General features: G+C 40.9%; 1 protein-coding gene across 2 annotated transcripts in view; it reads right to left on the bottom strand.

Moving 5' to 3' along the window:
• TMOD2 (tropomodulin 2) overlaps nucleotides 1-21,214 on the bottom strand; it is a 44,675-nt gene that overhangs the window by 3,427 nt on the left and 20,034 nt on the right. For both annotated transcript variants that reach the window (XM_081119426.1, XM_081119427.1), the window contains exons 4-9: nucleotides 20,923-21,045; nucleotides 17,575-17,661; nucleotides 15,899-16,029; nucleotides 14,214-14,321; nucleotides 6,872-7,015; nucleotides 233-377 (exon numbers count right to left, since the gene is read on the bottom strand). In XM_081119426.1, the coding sequence (XP_080975552.1) occupies nucleotides 233-377; nucleotides 6,872-7,015; nucleotides 14,214-14,321; nucleotides 15,899-16,029; nucleotides 17,575-17,661; nucleotides 20,923-21,045 (738 nt within the window). The remainder of the gene's footprint in view (nucleotides 1-232; nucleotides 378-6,871; nucleotides 7,016-14,213; nucleotides 14,322-15,898; nucleotides 16,030-17,574; nucleotides 17,662-20,922; nucleotides 21,046-21,214) is intronic.

Below are 21,214 nucleotides of genomic sequence, written 5' to 3'. Positions count from 1 at the left end.
AAATCACAGGCTATCTGGAAAAAAAGAACAAATAGTTCTGGAGAGAATGCTACAATAAAACTTAAACACTGTGGAGATGAGGAGGGTTCCCATGACTATGGAACAGTGTGCCTTTGACGAAGGGCTGGCACTAAAGGACAGCGGAAAGGTGAGATGTTATATCTGAAGTGGAGAAATGAAGGATCACCATGCTCTTCTAATTGCTAACAGCACTGTATTGCGGCCGCATTACCCAGGTCGTTATTCTTCGTGATGGCAGCCGCCACCCTTGTTCGTGGCCCTTGCTTGGTAAACTGATATCCAAATTTCAGGATCCTTGAATTCTCCTCGAGCATCTGGGCAATTTCCATCTCTACGGCTGTTCCCAGCTGCTGTCTCTGGTTGCAGGTGCAGACACAAGCATAGGAAGAGGAAGGAGAAAGGGAAACAGTTACTCGTGTGGGAAAGATAATGGCTACTTGTTGGACCAAAAAAACCAACAAAGAGGCAAAAGTCTCCAATTAAATGGGACAGTTACTTGAGACATTTTCTCCCATGCAGTCATTTGCTCCTTATATAGAAGCGAAACCCAACAGAGAGACACCCAGGTCTGCTGGCATGCTAACCTGAGAGGGCTAGGCCAATTATTTATGAAGGAAAAGATGATTCCAGGTGTAAAATTAGAGCAAAACGAATACTTGGTGTTTCCAATTTCCCCAGTATGGTTTAAACAAAGGGTGTTTTGTGTGTATGTGTGTGTGTTGATCATGCATCAGTTTTCCTGATGTATAGAATAATCTTTTTTTTGTTTGTTTTTAATCTTCACCCAAGGACGTATTCATTGATTTTTGGAGAGAGGGGTAGGGAGGAAGAGAGAGAGAGAAAACATCTATCGGTTGTTGCCTCCCGTATGTGACCCTTGACTGGGGATCGAGCCCACAACCTGGGCATGTACCCTGACAGGGAATCAAACAGTGCCCTCCTGGTTCATAGGTCAACGCTCAACCACAGAGCCACGGGGCTGGACACAAACGGTGGTTTTTTGTTGTTTTTTAATCTTCACCCGAAGATATTTTTTTCATTGCTTTTCAGAGAGAGTGGAAGGTGGGGGAGGGGGGGAAAGAGAGAGAGAGAACATCCATGTGAGAGAGACATACCGATTGGTTGCCTCCCGCACGCACCCCAAATGGGGCTGAGCCTGCAACTGAGGTACGTGCCCTTGGCTGGAATTGAACCCAGGACCCTTCAGTCCACCAGCCGACGCTCTAACCACGGAGCCAAACTGGCTAGGGCCAAAGGGTGTTTTTTAATAGCGAAACTGTCTTATAGCAATCAATCCAATTACTGAATTTCCTAGTCTGGAATCCATATCCAAAAATAATTATAGGTTATCAATTAATGGGCCATTGTCTCTCAGCAGAGTCTTATTAGGAGATCCCCAAGAGGCTTTACTGTGGTTTGAATCACAGCCAGGAGAGTTCTCAAACACTAAAGGGGTTATTGGGCTATAGAAAAAGCCCCAAATTTTTTATGTTTGTGAAAAGAGGTATTTTGCTTGTCTATTGAGACACAGAAAAATAAAAACATTAAGTAGATTTTTAAAAAATGGCAGCATGTAAAAATAAGAATTTAAAATTAAATTTAAGGGATGGAGTATTCTTTTCATACTATATGCATTAAATACTTTTAAGTAAAAAGTACAGGCTTGTTTAGAAAAAGCAAACAAAAAAGTGTATTAAATACAAAAGCTCTCTTTCACTAATATTCCCATTCCCTACAGAGAAAGACAGTTTGGCATATAGTATGTAGTCTTCTAAAAATTTCTTTGCATTGCATGTCTATGTAACCTCATGTACATCTATGCTTTTTTCACAGAAATGGATTCTACTTGTATATTATTCTGAAACATGTTTTTATTTTAATTTTAACATTACTAACACATTTTCATGTAGGTAAATATATGTTTACCTCATCCAACAGCTGCACAGCATTCCACTGTAGTAATGAATATTTGTAGCTAGGTCCTAATGATTCTTGTTACATTGCTTTCCATTTCTACTATTGCAAAAATGCTGCGGGGAACTTCCCTCACACACACAGTATATCTGGGGGCATTTCTGCAAGTGTGCCTGGGAGGCAAATTTTAGCATGTCTTAATTTTTGATATATTACTGATTTACCCTCAAAGGTTATAACAATTTTACTCCTGCTAACAGTGTTTGAGAGTTACTGTTTTCTCTACCCTAACCAACAGGGGATATTACCAATCTTTTCATCTTTGTCAATCCAATAGGTGAAACATATATTTTACCTGTATATATTTAATTGCCTTAATTTGTTTTTCTCAAATTAAGGGTAAGAACAATTAATTTTATCATGCATTTGTATTTCTTTTTTTGGAAACTACAATATCTGTAACTTGCCAATTTTTCTCCCAGGTTACAGTTCCTGCCCTTTTTTTGACTTGTAAATTTCTTATGTATTAGGAAATTAACCATTTGTCAAATTTGCTGAAAATACTTTGCTCAGTTTGTCTTTCTTTTTGATTACTATAAGACCTTTACCCCTTTCATACAGTTAAATTTATCAATCTAGATTTTATGTCATGTTTACAAAGTCTCTACTCCTGATTTTTTACACTTGTTTTATGATTTTGCATATTGTAATATTTAAATATTTAAATCTTGATTTCATCTTAAATGAATTTTAGTATAAGAATTAAAATAGAACATCAACTTAATTTTGTTCCGAATGCTGGCAAATTGTCCCACCATCTTTTACTTCATTTTCCTCATGATTTAAAATATCACTTGGCTGCAATATTCTCAGGTACGGCTGAGTGTTTCTGGACTGTTACCCTGCCAGTCTATTGCTGTGCCAATATTATGAAACTGGGTTGCTTTACAACATATTAAAAAATATATATCTTTTAAATTTAGAAAACTGAAGTACAGAGTAGATGAAGGAGAAAAGTTTATGGAGGAAGTTTTGTGTCCTAGGCAAATTCTAAGGCTCAACTCCTTTCTATTCATCTTTCTTTTCATTCAACAACCTGTCAAATGAGTCTCTTACAAAGATATTAACAAAATGTGGTACTTCCAGTAAGACAAAAACAGTTTCGGGAATCCACAGGGTGGAGATCAGCATTCTAAGCAACATGGGTCTATGGGAGGGAGGAGCAGCAATAAAGAGATACTGACCTCATAGTATCACGAGCAACTTTAGCTCATGACACACTTTCGAACAATGGAACTGTATTAAGGCTTGAGATCCAAGCTAAGGTCGGGCTGCCCCAGTCATGGCTTATGCCCCTAGAACAGGCCAACGTGGTGCCATCCAAAGGCAGCAGGAGCTCATGGTGGGTGTGGCTGACTGAGAGGGATAATATAAAAGTCCCTTTATTTCCCCTTACAAATCTCAAGCATTTGGGGTCCTGCACTTGGGTAACTTGAAGGCTGGTATGTTGATGGTGATACAAAGGATGTAGGAGCTGGAGAAAATTATATTGGGAGGGGGGCATATAAAAGAGGAGGAGAAAGTAATATAATGTAGGGCATCTTTCTTTCTCAGCCTGAGTCATTTATTTATTTATTTATTTTTGATTTAAGGTCTTTTGTGTTGTATAAACCCAGGGCACCAAATGAGAACCAAAATTTCTTATAATTGGGATAGTATTTATCTCTTTTTAAGTCACTGAATACAAAGAAAAAAACCAAAAGTTTAAGCATAAATTTAAAAATATATATATTTTATTGATTTCAAAGAGAGAGGACGGGAGAGGGAGAGAGAAATAGAAACATCAGTGATGACACAGAGTCATACTGATCCACTGGCTCCTGCACGGCCCCCTCCCCTGGGGATCGAGCCTGAAACCCCAGCACATGCCCTGACTGGGAATTGAGCCGTGGTCTCCTGGATCATAGGTCGATGCTCAATTGCTGAGCCATGCCAGTTAGGCTAAGCATAAATTTCTTCAGATCACCTTCTGTTTTTCTTTTCTTTTAAATTTTTTAATTAATTTTTTTATTCTTAGAGAGAGGAAGGAAGAGGGAGAGAGAAACATCGATTGGCTGCTTCCCGAATGCACCCCCACTAGGGATCGAGCCTGCAACCTGGGTATGTGCCCTGACCAGGAATCAAACCAGTGACCTTTCGGTGCAGGGGATGACACTCAACCAGCTGAGCCACACAGGCCAGGGCACCTTCTGTTTTTCTTGAAGAAACCTCTTTTCTCTATTCCAATTTATTTATTCATGAATATGCATGAATATGTGAGAAGAACTGACTGTTCTTCTCACAGGGCACTTAAGTCATTACCCATTTACCTGGAGCCCACGTAGTGGTGGGCTCTCAGCAGGCCTCCATCTGGTGCAGCTGCCTGCCGCAAGGACACTAACTGGGTCTCAGCTGCTGGCCCCGCCTGAGGAAACTGTCTTAGGGATTAGTTTATTTCAAACCCTTCATTAGAGAGATGAGGAAGCTGAGATTTACTTCTAACAGTCTATGAGTCAGTGAACAAAGTTGTGGATGGAAATCAAGTTTTGACTCTGAATTTCCTCATTCTTAGAATAATACAAAGAATTCTTCCAGTTGCTCTAGACTTAATCCTCTCTTTCTTGTCACAGGTAAAGAGAAGTCATTTCCGAGGCATACTGGGGGACTAAAGTCGAAAAATTACACAAATCCGTGCCTAGATGACTAAGAGGGGTGATGGGGTTGATGCTTTAGAGGGGATTTCTTCACATGCATCTCCAGAACAGCTTTCCAAATGCAGAGGTGTGGAGGGGAGCACAGGGGGATGACCATACACACTTAGGGGACACTCCATGCTGTGTGTCTTGGTATGTGTCTAGCTGCTAGTAAACTAAGAGTCATCAGGGAGTGGGAGAAAAACCTGTTCTATTCTAAACTTCCAGGATTTCAGCTCATTCACTAGGTATAAGGTCATATTTAGCAAATAAAAATATAGGAGCCCGGCCAGACGTGACTCAGCAGTTGAGCATCGACCTAGGATCCAGGAGATTGTGGTTCGGTTCTCGGTCAGGGCACATGCCCGGGTTGCGGGTTCAATCCCCAGTTGGGGGTGTGCAGGAGGCAGCCGATCAATGATTCTCTCATTATTGATGTCTGTCTGTCTGTCTGTCTCTCTCCCTCTCTCCCTCTCCCTTCCTCTCTCTGAAATCAATAAAGATATATTTAAAAAAATACAGGACACCCAGTTAAATTAGAATTTCAATAAATAACAAGTATGTTTTAGTATAAGTATGTCCTAAATACTTCATGGGTCATACTTATACTAAAACTTAATTGTTGCTTATCTGAAATTCAACTGTATTTTATCTGGCAACCCTAATTGGGTGGTATTTTACAAGGAACTAGGAACAGAGAATCAAGAACATTATTTCAGATATGGGGTTTCATTATAGACTAAACCAACACAAAATGCTAAATATACTTTGGAGTAAAATGTGCACTTTTGTCTTAGATCTCCTGGGAATATTTACGAAGTGCCCTCAGCTTCTTCCTGATACTAATCTATTCGGTAAATATCCCTGAGCTATTACTTACTTTTGGTAATTTTCTCTAGCTTGTTTTTCTGCTCTCCCAATCCCTGATGACTCTTAGTTTACTAGCAGCTGAACACGTACCAAGACACACAGTATCGAGCTTCCCCTAAGTGTGTATGATCATCCCCCTGTGCTCTCCTCCACCCCTCTGCATTTAGAAAGCTGTTCTGGTGATGCATCCTTTCTGGGGAGGGTGAGGAAGGCTGCCTGTCTCCTGGTGGGGTTCCCCTGCTCCCCTGGCAACAAACCTCAGGAGGAGTACAGGGACTGAGCAGTCCCCTTGTCCTAGTTAACAAAAAAGGAGAGTAGAGCTGTCCACGGAACCTGTTAGGGGTCTCTAGGCTTAGGCAAAAAAAGTCCTGGGTAGGACTCTGGGCTTTATCACATCTTAGAGGGTCTAGACCAGGAAATTTCCCAGACATGCAGGGGGCATTCTCAACAGACACTTCCCCACTGTCCTTCCCACCACACCACAGGGGAATGTTCACAGTACAAGTGTCCTTGCTCTTTCCTCTTTCTTTCCATCCCAGGACCCTTTCTTCCTACTATACAGTGTCTAGACCCCTTGGATTCACCAAAGCTCACTGTAGGCACTTCCCTGTAGTCAAAGGGGCAGGGCTATATGCTGAGAGCTGAGACCTGCTGTCTGTGGGCAGGAGCCAGCTGAAGCCAGCAGAGCAACTCCACAGGCACGGCAGGCTCTCCAGGGGTCAGGAAGTGGTGGCTCGAAGGAAAAGCAACTTGCTCTGGCTGTTCATGGGAACCTGAGAAATTCTGTGACAGAGCTGAGATTGTGATCTCACTGTGGTTGAGTCCTGATGCTACTCTAAGGCAGGCCATCTTCTAGATCCCAAATTCCTTTCAATGGGCTCTGTGGCCAGCACAGGACTGCAGGGGCCTGGCCTGCTTTCTTTCCGCCCTGGCAACCTCTATACAGGGACAAGAAGTCTGTCTCTGGGAGTGGCCACTCTGCTTTCTCTTTGTAGCCACAGTCCCAGTGACAGGCAACAGCAAGGCTGGGACAGAATGGGTTGAGATTCCTGCTAAGAGGCAACAGTGATGACGCTGACAAAGCATCTGTCACACCTCTACCCACCTCCTCTCTTTCTCTAGTGCCCGACTAGCCCAGGGCTGGGTGCTCGCTGGCTCTTTAGGCCTCAGGCTGCCCCAGGTGCACTGCTTAACTATTAACATGCTCTCCCCAACTTAGCCACAGGCCCGCAGCTGTTACAACGTACAGGAAAGCCAGAGCATCAAGTCGAGTGACAGAGCTTTGTCCCTCCATTGTGGCGTTCCTTTCACACGTATCCTGTGGGACAGCTTACCTGGTTGTCAATCTTGATTTCCGTCAAGGTGTCATTTTCTCTTAGTGCCTCTACCAGGGCCAGGATCCCAGGTCCAGTTATAAAATTAGATTCTATGTTTAGACTTTTCAAGGTCTTGTTTACTTTCAGCATATCTGCAAAAGCCTTATTATGCAAAAAGGAAATAACCATTAGGGTTTCTAAAGAGTTATTTCCTGAATTCCCCATCCCCAAATTAAAAAAGTATTTTTTACGGTACTTAAAACCTTAAGTTAAATCATACTTTCTCCTTCAAGTAACAAAGATAATAATTTAAAACTCAAGAAAATTGTTTAGTCCAGCAGCCCAGACTTATGAATTTCACATATCTGTAAAACTAAAAAAAAAAACCAAAAAAAACCCCCACGATACTGACATAGGATTATCAACTTTGCTTTGTTAAATAAGGACATTAAAAAAAAAACCCAAACCCACTGCCATCTGTTATCATTATCTTTTTTTTTTTTTTTTTTTAAGAAAAGACATTTTAACATTAGGAAATATGTACAAAGAACATAATTTCAGAATTTTTTATTTTGTCCCTTCTAGTATGAACGGATTAAAAACAACTTTGCCACTGGCTAGCATTTAGGTGCTACTGATTTAGTCATGTTATTTCAGGTCATCCAGAAATCAGAATTCCTCAAAGATAACTCCTGGAACAAAGTCATCACTCAGAGCGACAAAGCCACTGGAGAATCCCAGTTCGAGCCCACAGATGGCACCCGTGCATCTGCTTGCTCCCCTTGCTCACAAAGTTTTCCACTTCATGAGGAAAACATATAGTTTTTAAGTGACTAGAACTGCAAGAAAACAAAAAAAGATGGCCATTATCTTGAAGAATTGCTAAAACATAGAAAATAGAAAGGCTGGTGGAGAAATCAGCACAAAGCTGGTTAAGATGCCAGAGGTAAGTCCCAACTAGGGCATTTCATTAAAGAACTGCCTTAGGCCCTGGCCAGTGTGGTTCAATTGTTTAGAGCATCATCCTGTACACTGAAGGGTTGAGGGTTCGATTCCCAGTCAGGGCACATACCTAGGTTGCGGGTTCAGTGCCCAGTTGGCAGTGTACGAGGCATCCAATCAATGTTTCTCTCTCTCCCTCCCTCTCCCTCTCCCTCTCTTTCATCCTCTCTCCCTCCCCCCTTCCTCTCTCTCTCAGAAAAACAAAACAAAAAGAACTGACTTAGGAACAGATGGGACAACTAGAGCAGATGGAGAGCACTCCACCCCTCCCTGTGGCTTCCCCCAAAAAGAGCACCTGCCCACACAACTCTCAGTGAAAAATCTCCCAGGAGGAGCCTCTAGAGAGGGTGCTAGGACCTGAGAGAGAAGCAGTACAGAAACTGAGGCACCTCCAGACCATCACCAGATACACTGTGGATGAAAGGAGGGGAGAGACAGAGGCAGCTATTGCCCAGGAATGAAACATACTGAAATCTACACTCACAGATGAAGCCCTCCTAACTGCAGCAGTTGTGGGGGACCCCCCGCTGCCTGCCAGTTCCTCATATACTCACTACAGAGAAGGTTACCAGTCAATTCACCTGCCTGCTTACAAAAGCGTTCATTCATTCATTCATTTATTTAAAAAAGGCTATTGGTCTTCTACTATTTTCCAGCAGTAGAGGAAACAAAAGTTCCTTTCCTGGGGAGCTTATATTTGAGCAGTAGGGCAGAGTCAATAATTAATTTATAAAATAGATAGCCTGTCATGTGGTGAATCAGATCTATACAACTTCTGAGGAAATGATCCTGGTTTACACAAATTAAACTTGTCCTCCACTCAGAAATCTGAATGGGCCATCAGTGATTGCCAGACGTGTTAGAAAAGCCAACACCACAAAAGAGAGAAGTGTTAGGAGATACTGATGCTAAGAAATGTTAAGAGGTCAGCACTCATCCAATAGGAGCTTCAGAAGGACAACAACAAAGAAGACAAGAAAAAGCAAAAAACTATAAAATAATAAGAAAAAATCCCCCAGAGTTGAAGAAAGCTACAAGTTTTTATCTGAGAGTACTCATTGAGGCTCAGAGGAATGAATAAAAGAGACTCATAAGCGGGCACATACAAGTGAAATTTTAGAACTCCAAGGAAAGAGAGTCCTAAAAATTTCTAGCAAGGAAACATTAGTCAGATAAACATTAGTCACTCAATTTCAAGGCCCTTGAGGACAGGGGAGATTTTTATATATATATGTATATATTATCTCCCAATAATTTATATCCCGATAATTGTAAATGCTAGGGATAAGTTTTAAATTTTGGAGCCAATCTATATACATAACATAAAATATAATGACATAAAGTGTCAAAGCTCAAATGTGTGAAAATAATAGAATAACTACAATTTGGTGCTAGAAGAGGAAGGAGGGATGGAAGGTAGAGTGAGCTTAGAAACGCCCTCATCTTTTCTAATGGGGGATCAAAAATTATCTATGATAAATTAAAAATGAAAATGTACGATGTTAGTGTTTTTCTACCTTGGTTGCATATGAGAATGATCTGGAAGCCTTAAAAAATATACCAGTGCTTAGGCCCAACCCCAGAGTAATTAAGTCAAAATGTGGTGGCCTGCATAGCTACATTTTTATTTTATTTTTTTAAATCCTCACCCAAGGAAACTTTTTCCATTGCTTTTCAGAGAGAGTGGAAGGAAGAGACAGAGAGAGAGAGAAACATCAATGTGAGAGAGACACATCAATTGGTTGCCTTCCACACACACCCTGACCAGGGCTGGAGATTGGGCCTGCAACAGAGGTATGTGCCCTTGGCCGGAACTGAACCCAGGACCCTTGAGTCTGCAGGCCGATGCTCTAACCACTGAACCAAACCAGCTAAGGCTGGATAGCTACATTTTTAAAAGAAATTTCGATAGTATTGCAGATGTCCCCAATCCCCCCTCCCACAATCCCCCCTCCACACAACCCCCACCCCACCCCACCCCTTTACCACACTATTGTCTGTGTCCAAGGGCGGAGAGCTGCATTTTTGAAAAGCTCTCCAGGTGACTAATATTCAGCCAGGATTGACAGGCACTTTAATTAAAGTCATAAAGACAACAACTAGAAGAATGAAAAACAAACTAATAGTGATTGCTCTGGGGAATAGGACAAGGAACGTCTAAACTATTTAAATTGTTTTTATGGAGGAAAAAACAGGAAGAAGAAAAGAAAAGGAATCTAACTTGGGTTTCTCAGGCTCTGCACTGTTGACATTTAAGGCAAAGAATTCTTTGTTGTGGGGGGTTGTCTTTGTACTGTAGAAGGTTTAGCAATCTCTGAGACCCACTAAATGCCAACTGTACCCCTCCCAGTAATGACAACCAAAATTATCTCCAGACATTGCCAAATGTCCCCTGGAGGGCAGAACTGCACTGAGCTGAGAACCACTGGACTAGAAGAATAATCCTGTGTATTAGGCAGTTGCTTGAACTACAAAGGAAGTTCAAAGATTTGGACTGACATTATTGTAGAACATGTAAATCAAAGTGCATTTATTCAGCGTTGGGTCTTTAATTAGAATTAAATGTACACACTTTAATTAGAGCACCAGAGGGAATGCATCAGGCCTTTCCTTATGGACACTTCAAGCTTTGGTATTTATTTTTGTTATTAGAATAACAAAATGTCAGAGCAATAATTCTGCCTTTACAAAAAAGCTGCAGGACCTCCTGGCAAGCAGCCAGATCTTGCCAATTTCTTTTAAACTTGAGAAAACACTTTTCTCAGACTGAACAAAAGAGGGGAGACCCAGCCAAACATAACCCTGGGCTGCAGGCCCAAGTTCATTTCAGTTCAGCAAATATTTGAGCATCTATTACATGTGCTGGGGATGATAACATTAGCAAAACAAAGACTAGATTTCTTAAATGCTATAGAAATAATTAGAGTAAAAATACATTTTTAAAGAGAAGGCTTTGCTTTCTGTACTTTATAGTGCTGTATGAAAATGCAGTTTTCTGCAGTCCCTAAACCTGTGTCATCCAGATAGTAGCCACGAAAACTGGCTGTTTGAATTGAGACGTGCTATAAATGTAAAACACACACTGGATTTCAAAGAAGTATATGAAAACAATAGGGTAAAATACCTCATTATATTTTCAACTTACATTTTGAAATAATATTTTGACTATATTGGTTTAAATAAAATATATTATTAAAATTAATGTCATCTATTTCTTTCTTTTTTCTTAATCTTCAACCCAGGATGTTTTTTTCATTGCTTTTCAGAGAGAGTAAAAGGGGGAGATAGAGAGAAACAGACAGGTTGCCTCTCGCTAGGGATGAAACCTGCAACCAAGGTACGTGCCCTTGGCTGGAACTGAACCTGAGACCCTTCAGTCTGAGGGGCCGATGCGCCAACCACTGAGCAACACTGGCTAGGGCTCTTTTTGTTTTTTAATGTGGCTACTAGAAAACTGAAAATTATACATGTGGTTTACGTTTGTGGCTGTCATTTTATTTATTTCCTTATTTTTAAAAAATATGTCTTTATTGATGTCAGAGAGAGGAAGGGAGAGGGGGAGAGAGAGATTGAAACATCAATGATGAGAGAGAATCACTGATCGGTGGCCTCCTGCCACACCCCAAACTGGGGATCAAGCCTGAAACCCGGGCATGTGCCCTGACTGGGAATTGAACTGTGACCACCTGGTTCATAGGTCGATGCTCAATCATTGAGTCATGCCGGCCAGGCATGTCATTTTATTTCTATTGGACAGTGCTAAACTAAACTCTTCATTTTTCTAGGGCACCATTGTTAATAGTAATAGCATTTTTTACATATTAGGGCCTTTTCTCTACATTGGTATTCAGTGAGGGCAAATTCTGTTAATACTCACTTCTATAGTTGTGGTTATATGGAAGTACTTGGCACAGGTACTAAACTAAACTTGATTATAGATCACTTAAATTCACTTCCTGGCTTGACCACAGGCTGTATAATCTTAGTTAATTTACTCAACCTCTCTGAGCCTCAGTTGCCTCATCTGTAAAATGGGGATAATGCAATCTCACATACACATAGTTTGTCTATATGCCCAGTGATCCACAAGTGCCTCATTGAATCAGTTTTTGAAGCTTACATAAAAAGGTGTCTTGAAGTTCTTTGCTTTAATGCTGATTTTTACTTCGCAACAGTGAGGTGTTCAGTCATAAACACAGTCTAAAGATCTCTGTTGCCTGTGGGGTAATGTCTTTCCTGATGACGGCACAGCTGAAAGAGGAATCATCTGGGGGCATGCAGGTGAGAGCTGGGCCATCTTGGCATAAAGCCAAAACAGGCTTTTCTCTTCACACCCTGAAGGACAGCAATTCTTCCTCACAACTGTATGGTACGCTTGCTGCACTGTCTACATTCAACACATAGTTGTTGCATTAAAAACAGTATCAAAGAGATTATTTGGAATTTACTAAGTTCACTTAGAAAGTTACCTATCTGACCTAGAGTAGGTTAGATTACTTACTAGTAGTGTTGACAATAGATTATAAACTATTTCCATCCCTGCCACTTTACTCTACATAATATATTAAATAGGAGTGACAAATCATTTTTTTATTCATCTCTTTAGTCGCTTACATCCAAAATGCACTGTGAATATTTTTGCTTTATTGAAAACAAATCTAAAAAGCAGAGATTATATACAATCATATACAAATAAGAATCCTTAAATTGTTAATTTCACCTTACCAATGATCTGGTTGTGCTTTTTTTCTAATTTAATGATAGGTTTCAAATTCAAAACTGCTTGCAACTTACAAATTTAGATATGTAATAACTGCTGGTGAAAACATCAGTTTTGTAGCTTAGTCCCTCTTTTACATGTGTGTTTATGTAATCATGGAAATACTCTCTATTGCTGAGAGGTTGGAGGGCACACTCATTCATTCAACAAGTGTTTTTCAAACATCTACCCTGTGCCGGCACCAAAACTTTCATATTGTCTCTGTTAATGGTATTTTAGATCTTCCAAACAGACATGCTACTTTATTTTTTATTATTTCTTTCAATCCTCACCTGAGGATATCTTTTCCATTGACTTTTAGAGAGAGGAAGGGAGGGAGAAAGGGAGAGAGGGAGAGAGAGACATTGATGGAAGAGACACACACCTATTGGTTGTCTCCTGCATACACCCCGACTGGGCAGGGATAGAATCTGCAACCCAGGTACCTGCCCTAGACTGGGAATCAACCCAAGACGCTTTGGTGTGTGGGCCGAAGCTCTAACCACTGAACCACACCAGCCAGGGCAAGACATGTTACTTTATTGACGAAGTAACCGCTTGAGCTAAAGCCAACCCAAGACATGTTACTTTAAATCATACCATCAAGTGAAGAAAACTTCTGTTTTTCTAGCTGAGCATTAGATGCTGTAGACCCACAGGGTGATACTTAGGCTCCTGATAACTGACATATTTTAGCAAATGTTTGACAGAGAGGCACTGCATGTAAATAAGTACAGCACAGCTTGATGGTGAAGCATCGTGGTTGTGGAACCAAAAAGACCTGATGGTGAATCCTGACTCTACTGCCTACTGGCTGTCTCACCTTGGAAAAGTGAATTAACCTCTCTGAGCCTCAGACTGCTCATATGTTAAAGTGGGAACTAATAATAGTACATACCTCATAGTAATATAGTGGGGATTAGGTGAGATGACATGTGTAAAGCATAGAGATCAGTGCTGGAATTTACTAATCGCTCAAGAAATGTTAGCTATTAATAGGAGGAATAATACTGATGATGGAGGGTAGTAGTATTTAATTGGGTCAAGGGGCTTCCTTACTTAGCTGAATTATCTAAAGTGTATAGAAGGAACAGGGCTTTGGTTGTTTTATTTTCATACTCTGGTTAACAATGTCAAACAAAAAACGTTTCAAGATTTGGTTGTTAAAATATTTTTGAAACATATTAATCCATTTTGAAGATTAAAATGAAACATACTTTAATATTTTTTATATAATAGTGCCAAGTTCCTGTAGGATTTGGGGACTTATAACATCCATTAATTGTGACAGGATATTACTGTAGATATAAAAGTTTCAGAAAATTTGTACTAAGCCCAGAACAAAATCCAAATATTTGTTTAGCTAAATGCCTAATCTAATCCTGTTTCTTTCTCCTAAAAGTGTACTGCTAACAAAGTTCCACTTAATTCAAAGTGCTTGACAACTGGATTCTGTTTTATTGTCTCATTGTAACTTATTTTGTTTATTAACTGTGTAGAAAATAAATTTACCAGATCTAAAAATTGTTCATAAGACAAATTAAAGAGTTTATAATAAATTTCATCTTTTCATGTTATATTTTTAAGAATTTTACTCACAATTGCCACAGGGTCATTACTGCGGGTTGCAGCCAGGCTGAACTTCTTTACATGAGTGTTGGTCTCCAGAGCCTTGGCAAATTCCTTCAGGGTTGGAATTGGAATGTTCTAAAATGAGGACAGTACATATAGTTGATAAACCCAGTTGCAGCACCTTTCTCCAAAGCTAAGGACCCATAGCTTTTAAGTACTTTATATATTTAGATGACTAATTGCATGATAACCCCTCTAAAGGACATTTATCACTCATCTTCCTACAACCAAGCCATCCCTAACCAATAGCAACGCTTAGTGTCAAACAAGGAAACTTAACACGTGACATTCCAACATTACCTTTTTGTTACTAACCAAGAAATTATGCACAAACCATATTCCCCTCTTCTCTTTCATTCTCTGTATTCTAACCAGACTGACCTACTTGCTATTCTTTTAATATACCATGGTCTTTCCCTTCTCCATACCTTTAGATATGCTTTTTCCTTTGCCTGGAAATTCCTTTGTCCTTTCTCTGATTAGTTCCTACACTTTAAGACCCAGCTAAAATATCATCTCCTTTGTTTACTGGCTCTTATAGGCAGGATCAAAGTTTTTCTTACCTGCAATTCCATAACATTTGGGGGCTTACCACATCATGTTTGAATTATTTGTTTAGTGCTTTTCTCTTAATAATAGGTTCTTCAGAATAGGCAAAATGAATCTTACTCCCTCTTCTACAGCACTTAGCATGGTACTGACCACTGGGGAGGGGACAATATGGGGCACAGCTAGAGGTTGGTATGAATCCTACATGTGCTACAGGCTAGTTCTGTGACTGTGAGCAACTTTACCTCTTTAAGTCCCACTAAGGATTAAATGAGATGAATTTCAAGTATTTAGCAAAAAATCTGGTACATAATGAGTACTCAGTAAAAGTCAGTTATTATTATTAAATGCTAGAAATTGGCCCAAAAAGAATGAACAAAACAGATGTCAAAGATGTTTTGTTGACATCACACACACACACACACACACACACACACACACACTCCTCCATTTGAGAGTAACATGACCTATTGCCAAATAGAATAAAGTGTAAGTGACAACATGTGACTTCAGAGAATAAGTCGTAACATGCATAGTGGCTTCCTGACTGTCCTCTTTCTCTTGGATCGCTCACTTAGGGGAAAGCCGGCTGTGGTGATGTGAGGACACTCAGGCGGCCCTGTGCAGAGGGCCATATGGTAAGAAACTGAGGCTTCCTATAAACAGCCACATGAGTGCACCATCTAGGAAGTAGATCCTCCTGCCCAGTCGAGCCTTTAAGATGATTGCAGCCCTGGCTAATAGCACCGCTACAGCCTCATTTGGAACACTGAGCCACAACCACCCCGCTAAGTCACTCCCTGATTCCTGATACTCAGAAACTGTGTAAGATAATAAATGCTTCTTTTCTTAAGCCTGTAAGCTTTGGAGTAATTTGCTATCAGCAATAGGTAACGAGTACACTATGTTTAATATAAGTACTGTTACTGTTTTCAAGGAATTCTAGAAATCACTTTTTTTTAAAACTCACTTCTTGTTTTGAATAGGATATGTTGCCTCAAAATCAGTGACTCAAAAGATTTCAAACAGGTAATCAGTTATCTCCATTATGTTTTCTAAACTCATGATAAATCAAGTGACTGACGACAATCATAATGAGATACCTTAATGTTGTTGAGATTGACTTCTTGGAGGCTGGGATCGTTGGCTTTCATCTGCTGCAGACTTACTTCCACATTTGTGGGGTTGGGTGGTTCCTCAAATACAGGCTTGACCTTTTCGCCTTTGACCACATCTTGAGGTTTTAATAAAAAAATTTTTAAAAAAGTAAGAGCTCTACTGTCAAAATCAGTGATGATTTCCCCCAAATGACCTTTCTTTCATATGCTCTGATTCTAATAATAATATAGTATCAGTGACAGAAAGCTTATTCTCAACTAAGCAAGCATGGGAAAGGTATGGCTCTGAGTTACAATTTCAAAGGTTGATGTTTCTCATCCGCAATGAGAAGTCTCAGTAGCTGATACCATATGAAGCCAAAAGTGCAGGAAACTCTACAGCAAACTCAAACCTCAAAAAAAAATCCCTGGGCAGTTATTGCTGCTCCAAGTGGACCTCTTTCAGACTATAATAACCAAATCCTAGGATCTGAGATGCAAAAAAGAAATGAGTCTCCTCATTTCCCAACCTTTATACGTCTCTGGCTTTTTGGCCATAACCCATGCTCCTCTGATTTCCATGTGGAAGGCAGGGGATATATAAAATATCTCTGTGACTTCCTCTTAGTTTTGAACCTAAAACTGCTCTAAAAAATAATATTTTGTTTTTTAAAGTTAATGATATGTATGTGTATTTATAAAAGCCAAGAAGGTTAGGCACCAGACTTTTAATAGCAAACATGTTGTCATAATGTTACCCTTTCATGTTGAAATTAACGAAGAACATTTTTCATATGTACGCATAAGAAACCAGAAAGAAAATAAAAGGAATATTGCTCATTGGGTAAATTATCCAATATTAATGATGATTCATAAATATGCTGCTGAGACTAGAAAACATCTCCCAAGTTTTCATCAAAGAGAATAAAGTATAATTAACCTCAGAAAAGCTGTGATCTTTGGTAAAGCTGGATCACGTTGTACCAACATTACCTGATTATTAGTCTGTCCCTACTACGGGTAGATAAGTTCCTTTGGGCAGTGATCATCTTTTCTCTTTGTACCTAAGCCTAGAACACCCCTGACATATAGCAGGTATTTGAAGGATGACTGATGAGTAAGTGGGAAAGTCTAATGAACGGACACTTCTCCAGGAAACGTTGACTAGAAGAGAGTGGTCTGGCACTTTCTGGGCCAGGAAATCCATCCCAGTGTATCTTTTATGTTCTCTGGGGGAAGTGGGTATTTAAATTCTAATAATAAGCATCCATTAGTGAGACAAAAAGACACTCAAATAGAGAAAGGAACTTATCTGAGGTACTAGGTTGATTTAAACAATCTTAGGAACCTGAAACTCTGCTTGCATTCTGTCCTGACTACGCAACCTTTCTATCAGAATTTTATCTTTTTCCTGAAGGGACCTACCAACAGGGTGTATTTTGGACAAAACAACTGATTGTTACTAGTTACACTGCCAGACAGAGCTCCCTTTATCAGCAACTCTATTCTGGTTTGATTGCCCCGAGCCCAGTGATCCTTGGTGAACTGACAAAAGCCACCTTCAAAGCCTGGAAGACAGAAGTCCGGATTCACTAGGAGGCCCAGTCAGCAGGCCTTTCTCCTCCCAGCAACACCTCGAGGCTCCCAAGACTCACAGAACCACAGGCTCCACGTCAACTTACTTCTCACAGGCCCTTTGCCACCTTTAGTGTCAGATGTTTCTTCATCAAACTTTGGATTATTGAGCAAACTGTGTACTCCAAGAACAGCTGAAAGCAAAGAAAATCAGTGAATAAACATTAAATTTGGGGAAACATGTTAGGCTATCCACATTGTTAATTTGTTCCTTGAAGAACAGTTCTTTGTATCATAAATATAAGTCTCCAGGCCCCCATTCCCTTGCATAATGTGCAGTAAGTGTACAGTGTTAAGCTTATATATTAAAAAACCAAAAAACCTCCTTGCAAGAACACCAGCAACCTTCACAGGTCTTTCTACATCTGTACCTGTGATGCCATGTAGGATCTGAGGGACAATGGTCTAGTTAGGGCCCCAAATTACTGAAAATCTGCTGAGACCTCCTAGTAGACTCAACTCTAGCTTTCTCATCTGTAAAATGTGATGGTAGGACTGAGTCTAAGGATATTTTAAGATCTAACATTACACAGATGATGGCATGTATTTTTCCAGAGACAAACAGCAAAAAGATCATGGGTCTCTTTCAATGTAAGCCTCACCAAGAGAAGCTGCCCTTTAGAGACCAGAGCATCCCAGTGCGGAAAATAAAAGGAACTCCAGCAACAGAAGGCTAAGCAAGCAGAGATTTGAGTCTCCCGTATTACATGGACCTGGCACCAGGAGGCAGCACAGTATGCTAGAAACGGCACTGGGGGCGAGTGAACACGGGGCAGGCTAAAGCTGCATCTGCGTCCAGCGTTCCCTTTGCTAATAACATTACGGGTGGCCACCTGGTGAGGGATCCCAGAATAGATCCTCTGTTAAGAGGTGGCAGAGGCGCGCCTCTGAGGTCCTCGTCAGCTGCGACTGTAATCTGCACATTAGAAGGAGGGAGGCGGCCGGCACACCACCAGAAAGAGCAAACGTCTAGAGCCACCAAGTCTAGGGATTAAGGGGGGCACCCAGCAGCAGTCAGCCAATCTGAATCCTGTCATGCACTACCTGTGTGACTTGAGAAGTCACTAACCACCTCTGAGCCTCAGTTTCCTCACCTGTAAAAGAGGGGTAATTATAGTTAACTTACTACAAAGATGAAATGACTGCCCTGGCTGGCGTGTTCAATGGTTAGAGTGTCAGCCTGAGCACCAGAGGGTCACAGGTTTCATTCTCACCCCAGTCAGGGCGTGTGTGGGAGGCAACCAATCCATGTGTCTCTCTCACATCAGTATTTCTCTCTCCTTCACCCTCCCCCCTCTCTAAAAGTCAATGGAAAAAATATCCTTATTCCTCAGATGAGGATTTAAAAAAAAGAGAGATGAAATGACTTCCTATGCGTCAGGCACTGTCCTAAGTGCTTTACGAATTCTTGTTATTAAGAATTTGTCACTGTGTTCCTGGCACTGTCTAGGGGGGAAGATGCCCTATTTGATAAGCACAGGCCACTGAGACCATCCAAAAAACATACCTTGCTTCGGGCCCATACTCACCAGTAACTTCAAATTATAATTTGGCTCCCATTGGCAAGTGTTAATTTTTTTGTTACCCGTTTCCTGTGAACCTGGCTAGTGGATCAGTCCCGTGGCCCCAGTCAGACTGCTACTATGTGCACTGACAAGACCAAGTCTCCAGACCAGTGGAGCTGAGAACTAGACTGGTGAGGGTGGTGACCATAGCAAAATATGGCCACTGTGGGGGTGCCTCCGTTGATGAGCCATCTGTCATTCTGCTCTCGGTCTGCTGGAGTAACATGAGCAGGGCGTTGACATTCTTTCAAAGGCTGGTTGTCCACTCACCCAGGGTCTCTACATCTTCCAGAGAGTGCCACCCTAGAGAAGATGCTGCGACCCACCCTCACTGGGCTTCCTCCTGAGTGCCGAGGGGCACTTGCTGAGGGAGCGAGGCTACGTAAAATAAACAAGACAGGTTTTGGGGGGATTATCCCCCTGGTTTTACTGCGTGAATATCAGGATCTAGTATCTTCCAAATGATGGGTGTCTATCTCTTTCTTCCTTCTGAGGCATTTCCTGGGACTTTAAGCCCAGTTCTGCATTCTCCCTTTGGGCAATTCCAGCACAGACCAGGAGGCAACAGTAACCATAACATGATCCCTCCACAGCAACCACAGGGCTAAGAAGACTGGTCACTGCAAAGCACCTTCCTGACTGTGTGGCACAGGTGCCTCAACTGCTGCAGTGACTTCTGAGAGGTGTTCAAATATGTGAATTTAATACTGATCACCGATATCACAGAAGGAATGAAAATGTAGCTGGAATGGTTTGCACACTATTAGAATAAGGCATTGTTGGTTCTCAGGGGAGGAAGGAGGTTATAATGAGATGTCTTCCCAATGGAATAAAAATGTGAAAATTCTTGCTAAAGCTATGAGCTGTTTTGTGTTTGTTTGTTTTTTAATTTTATTTCTGTTTAAAATATTACAGATGTCCCTTTTTCTCCCCAATGACCCGTTCCACCCCATCCCAGCCCCCTCCCCAGTCCTTCTCTCCATCATTGTCCATGTCCTTGGGTTGTGCATAAATTCTTTGGTTACTCTCTATGAGCTGTTTTTTAAAGCATCTCTCCTGTGATGACCTAATGACCCTAATAATCTATATATCCATCCCATCTGGAAAAAAGTACATCCCATTGGTACACAAATATGCTGGTATATGCATGGACTCTTTCTCAAATGATAGACAAGAAATGGGAGGGGGCTTAGGTAATTAAGGTGAGAGACTTACTTACATTACATATTCTTTTGTACTTTTGGGATTTTTTCTATCTGCATGTATAACCAATTCAAATAATAATGCTAATAATTATTATATTGTTGCTACTGTTAAGAAAACTAAAAAAAAAGTCAGCAGATTGGGCTGAATGTGGATTTCCTGTGCTGAGTGAACCTAACGGTAAATCACTCCTGTTCCATAGTCAGGTTTAACAGACCTCTTAGTGGGGATCAAAATGGAACAGCGAATGGGGGAGAACGAGAACTTCATGGAGATTTTGTGATGATAAAGTGCCAAATGTGAAAGCTCTTTAGAAAGCATAAGGGCTGTTACTTTATTGTATAAGTTCTCAGCACTGCTTCATCTTTGTTCTCTGATTTCTCAAGGAAACTCTTGAGTTTGGTAGGATGGGGATTTTGGGGACATTTTATAGCTGAAATACAGCAGAATGTTTGCTCAGAGAGGTTAAGTCACCCGTATCAAGTCTTACAGCTACATAGAGACTGAAGTCAACCAGGTATTATAATAAAAATTAGTAGCTACAGAAAAGCTCAAATGCCACTGCCATGGGTGCCGCCTGGAGGTAACAGAGCCAGACAGGAAAGTGACCCAAAGCTGAGGACTAACCTGCAAGATCGTAGAGTTCAGTGTCGGAGGCACTGGCCAAAGCTTCTTCCAGTTCCGGATCAAGGGTCACTTTTTCTTCTTTATGAGTTTCTATGGGCTTTTCTTTGGGGATGAAGACTCTCCCTTTAAATCAGAAGAAAAACAAAAACCATTGTGTGCTGCTGCCTGATTGTAGGGTAAGTGGACCCACCAGAGAATGCAGCTCTGGCCATTAAGAATCGAGTTGTTAAGCCACTGCACATCCAACTGGAATGCCTTAATTGCTGGGATGATGCCAATATCAATAATCCAC

This window comes from Miniopterus schreibersii (assembly GCF_964146895.1).
Source record: "Miniopterus schreibersii genome assembly, chromosome: 1".
In the NCBI taxonomy this organism is placed as follows: domain Eukaryota; kingdom Metazoa; phylum Chordata; class Mammalia; order Chiroptera; family Miniopteridae; genus Miniopterus; species Miniopterus schreibersii.
The sequence above is the reverse complement of the archived record's forward strand: the minus strand, read 5'-3'. Positions and strand labels throughout refer to the sequence as shown.